Below are 4,044 nucleotides of genomic sequence, written 5' to 3'. Positions count from 1 at the left end.
GGACAGGATTTTTTTTCTCAGAAATTAAGTGAAAGATTCGATATGTCTTCAAAATATATATATTTTTTAATCAAATTCTGTACTTGCAAGTTTCTAACAAAAATCAGTAGATTTCAACTTTTCTCATTTTTAATGGTTTTGCTGTCCCGGGTTGAAGCCCTTATAATCAAGGTAGGGTGTCCTGGATTTAATGTAGTCTAATAGAATAGGTTTTATTAACAATCTATTACAATTACTAATTTTTTGTGTAAAATAAAAAGATAAAAGTTTAAAATTGAAAATACTTTACTGAATAAGCTATAAAACCCCTTTTCATAGACGTATTTCGTTTACTTTGACTAATTTGTTAATCATATTTCTACTCGAAAGCTTGCAAATTTCAATTAATGCTGTAAAAATCGCGATTTTCATATCAATTTATCGATTTTCAAATTTAAAAAAAAATTAATTAATGAAAAATTCAATCATTTTCTATTAAAATAATTTTGATAACAATGGGGAGAAATCCACAATTACATTAATGCATTCAAGGAAGAGGTAGAGTGCTAAATGAGGAACAAAATGCATGCAATTTTACAGCTAGTTCAATTTTATAACTCGTTTTTTTGGAAGTCATTTTTCGAAAAACCGTTCCCGTAAATTTGTATTAAGTTGGAAGATAACTCAGTTCTCAACCAAACACTTTTGCAAAATCATGTATGTTAGGGAATCAAAAAAATATAAATATAAAACATTTGCAAATAGGTAAACACTTGTGATGATTTTAATTTATTAAATATTTGAAAATAATTTCGTAACATAAAAAAATATGAGAATAGAAAAAATCGAATTAAAAGTTTTAAAGTATTATAGCACCTTTTTCAAAATTCCATGCATTTTCCACGGTTCATCCTAAGATTGTTAAATTGATAACTGATAAACTCCTTATACCTATTCTGAAAGTGCACAATTTATCACTATCGGTAATCAAGACAAAAATAAAATATTATAAAGTTCCATAAACTTTCTTTGGACAGTCTCGCTTAGAAAAACAATCGCGTAATAATGATAAACTGTATCAATTATACTAAAGTAACGAACAGCAGTCGATTTGAATGTAAAATATCGCAACTGGATTTACTTCATTACTCATTACAAGAAAAATTATTACTTACAAACGAACTAGGCTTAATAATTATTCATCATCGTGCCACTGTTATCACTTTTACGACATTTTGTTCAAAATAGCTACATGCAAAGATTGTAACTGCGTAGTCCATTTATCCAAAGCATTGTAACGAGCCGCACAAACTGACTTCTTATCGAGCTCAAGCACTTGGTTGACCTATTAAAAAAACAAACAAAAAACAAAAAAAACATAAAATAAATTCATTAATTTTATTGATATTATCGATCAGGTTTTTATAATTACCTAATAATCTGATACATGCCTGACCAGTAGGATAGAGTGAAAATGCTCCAATTAATCAAATCGTTTGAGCCGAGGGACAAACTGTTTGGGTTTGCATCCGAAAAAAGATTTTTTTTTTAATGTTGAAATACTTTACAGGGTGGCCACTAATTTTTAAATTTTCGTTGTCCGGAATCTCTCAAAATCGAAAACTTGAAGGCAACAATTTCCAAAATTTGACAATTTCATTAGAAAGGAGTTGAATTGTATCATTTCTAATTCGAAGCGTTTAAAATAATTTCAGAACTTTAAAAATTGAATATTTTCAGATTCGAATTTTGGAAATTGGATTATTTAAAAAATGTTATAATTAAAAGAATTTAAAATTAGATAAATGGCAATTCAAAGTTTTGGATTTGAATAATTTCTAATTCAAAGAGAGTTAAAACTTAATTTAAAACAGAAAACAATTTTAGTTATCAATAATTGTGACATTGATATTTTCTTTATACTCAAACCCTTCAAAATTTCAATTATTTTAAAGAAATTTAACCGTAGAGAACTGAATCATTTTTAAACTGTGAGTTATTCTATTCAAAATTCAGCAAATTCAATTTCGATTGCAAAATTAAAACTTATGAAGGGGAAAAATGGAAAATTTAAGGTTAAACATGAAAATTCAGAACTCTAAAATTCTATAATTTTTACGATTTAAGACTTTTAAACGTATTCAATTACTGAAGTGTTAATTTCAGATAGTTTAATTTCTCTTTAACTTTAATTTGAAACAGCACATTTTTTTATTTTACATGGTTTAATTTTTAACACGTTAGATGGGAGTTCATATGATCTCATTCTCACATTCCCAGCCCACATTGGGTAAAACTTTCCACTTTTGGTTCAAAAAAACGTACATCCCACAAATTTTAAGCGATTTGAACAAAAAAAATTTGAAAAAAGCTGTTAAGATTTCCATGAGAGTTGTCGAGCATGATTTTTCAATTAGATTTTCAATTTTTTATAAATAAACAAATATGACGAAAAAATGGCCATTTTATCTATTTGACGTTCACAGTGCTTGTCAATTACAGGAAAAGTGTTGAAATCGCCTAAGTTTCATGAAGTAATATTAGCAAGAGACATTTTATGAACAAATGCAGTAATCAGGCATTTCTCGACAGACATTTTTTTTTCAATGTACATTTTTTTTTAGTTCGGAAATTTATGATATTTGCAGCAAAATTCATAATTTTTTTTTAATCTTATGATCTTTTAAACAAATGCATTATTCGGGCATTTGTCGGCAGAAAAATTCGGTTTCTTCAATGCCAGTCTTTTCAGATGGGAAATTAATAAGAGTTTTAGCAACATTCATAACAAGTTGATAAATTTTATTATTTCTTTCAACAAATGCATCAATCAGGCATTTGTTTACAGAAAAATTCGTTTTTTCTATGTCAACAGTTTTAATTAGGATGTCGAAAAAAATCAATTTTCCATCGACAGATGCTCGAATAATGCATTTGTTTTTAAAAATATATAAAATTTATCAATCCATTATGAATTTTGCTGAAATCATCACGAACTTCCCAATTGAAACGACTAAAATAAAAGAAAAAAACTAATTTTTCCGTGCACAGATGCCCGAATAATGCATTTGTTTATTAACTTTGTTTTTAAAAATCATAAAATGTGTCAACTCATCATGAATGTTGCCGAAATTATTATGAAGATCCCAATTAAAAGTCTGATATTGAAACAAAAAAGAATTGTTCCGTCGATAGATGGCCTAATAATGCATTTGTTTATTAAATTTGTTTTTAAAAAATCTTAAAATTGATACAAAAATGATGAATTTTGCTGATATTGTTATGAAGTTATCAACTGAAAAGACTGCCAGTGAAAAACCGAATTTTTCTCTCGACAAGCACCCAAATAATGCATTTTTTATTAGATTTGTTTACAAAATCATAAGATTAATCAACAAATTATGAATTTTAGTAAAATTATCACAAATTTCCGAATTAAACAAAATGACATAGAAAAAAACGAATATTTCTGTCAAAAAATGCCTGATAACTGCATTTGCAAATTAAATTTGTTTATAATATAGAAAGGACTGGAACTTTTAAAGACAAAAGGCATGCACACGGAAAATCTAAAGGTCATGTTTCAGGCGACGAATGGACACTGGGTGTTTGGAATGCTAGGGGAGTAAATGATCTAAAGGTAAAAGAATTGCGTGAAACTATGGACGTGAAGAAAATAGACATTTTATGTGTGTCTGAAACAAAGAAAAAGGGATGCGAAACCAAAGACATAAAAAACGGCGTGTTAAAAGGCGGATTTGAAATATGGTAAACAAGGAGTAGGTCTGATTTCGAATGAAAGAGCAAAGCAGCATCTCGGAGACCATAGTTTCGTGTCTCCCTGACTGCTGTGGGCTAGAATGAAAGTAGGAATCAGAAGACCATTTATCATAGCATGCTACGCGCCGGTTGATAGTGATCTTAGAGAAGTAAAAGACGCCTTCTGGGAAACTTTAAATGACGCAATAAACATTTGCGAACATGGGGAAAGAGTAATTCTACTAGGAGACATGAACGGTTGGGTGGGCATCCAAAATCAGGATACTGAAAGAGTATTAGGTAATT

At 28.7% G+C, this 4,044-nt stretch overlaps 1 protein-coding gene across 3 annotated transcripts in view; it reads right to left on the bottom strand.

The window, feature by feature from the left end:
• Positions 1 to 1,089: 1,089 nt before the first annotated feature.
• Positions 1,090 to 4,044, bottom strand: part of LOC117174892 (COP9 signalosome complex subunit 2) — a 15,341-nt gene continuing 12,386 nt past the window's right edge. For 2 of the 3 annotated variants that reach the window (XM_033364317.1, XM_033364318.1), the window contains exon 9: positions 1,090 to 1,324. In XM_033364317.1, coding sequence (XP_033220208.1) covers positions 1,205 to 1,324 — 120 coding nt within the window. In that variant the 3' untranslated portion in view covers positions 1,090 to 1,204. The remainder of the gene's footprint in view (positions 1,325 to 4,044) is intronic. The other variant, XM_033364316.1, reaches the window with a different exon arrangement.

Source organism: Belonocnema kinseyi, chromosome 6 (genome assembly GCF_010883055.1).
Source record: "Belonocnema kinseyi isolate 2016_QV_RU_SX_M_011 chromosome 6, B_treatae_v1, whole genome shotgun sequence".
In the NCBI taxonomy this organism is placed as follows: Eukaryota; Metazoa; Arthropoda; class Insecta; order Hymenoptera; family Cynipidae; genus Belonocnema; species Belonocnema kinseyi.
Note: the sequence above shows the minus strand (reverse complement) of the source record. Positions and strands in the feature narration are given on the sequence as shown.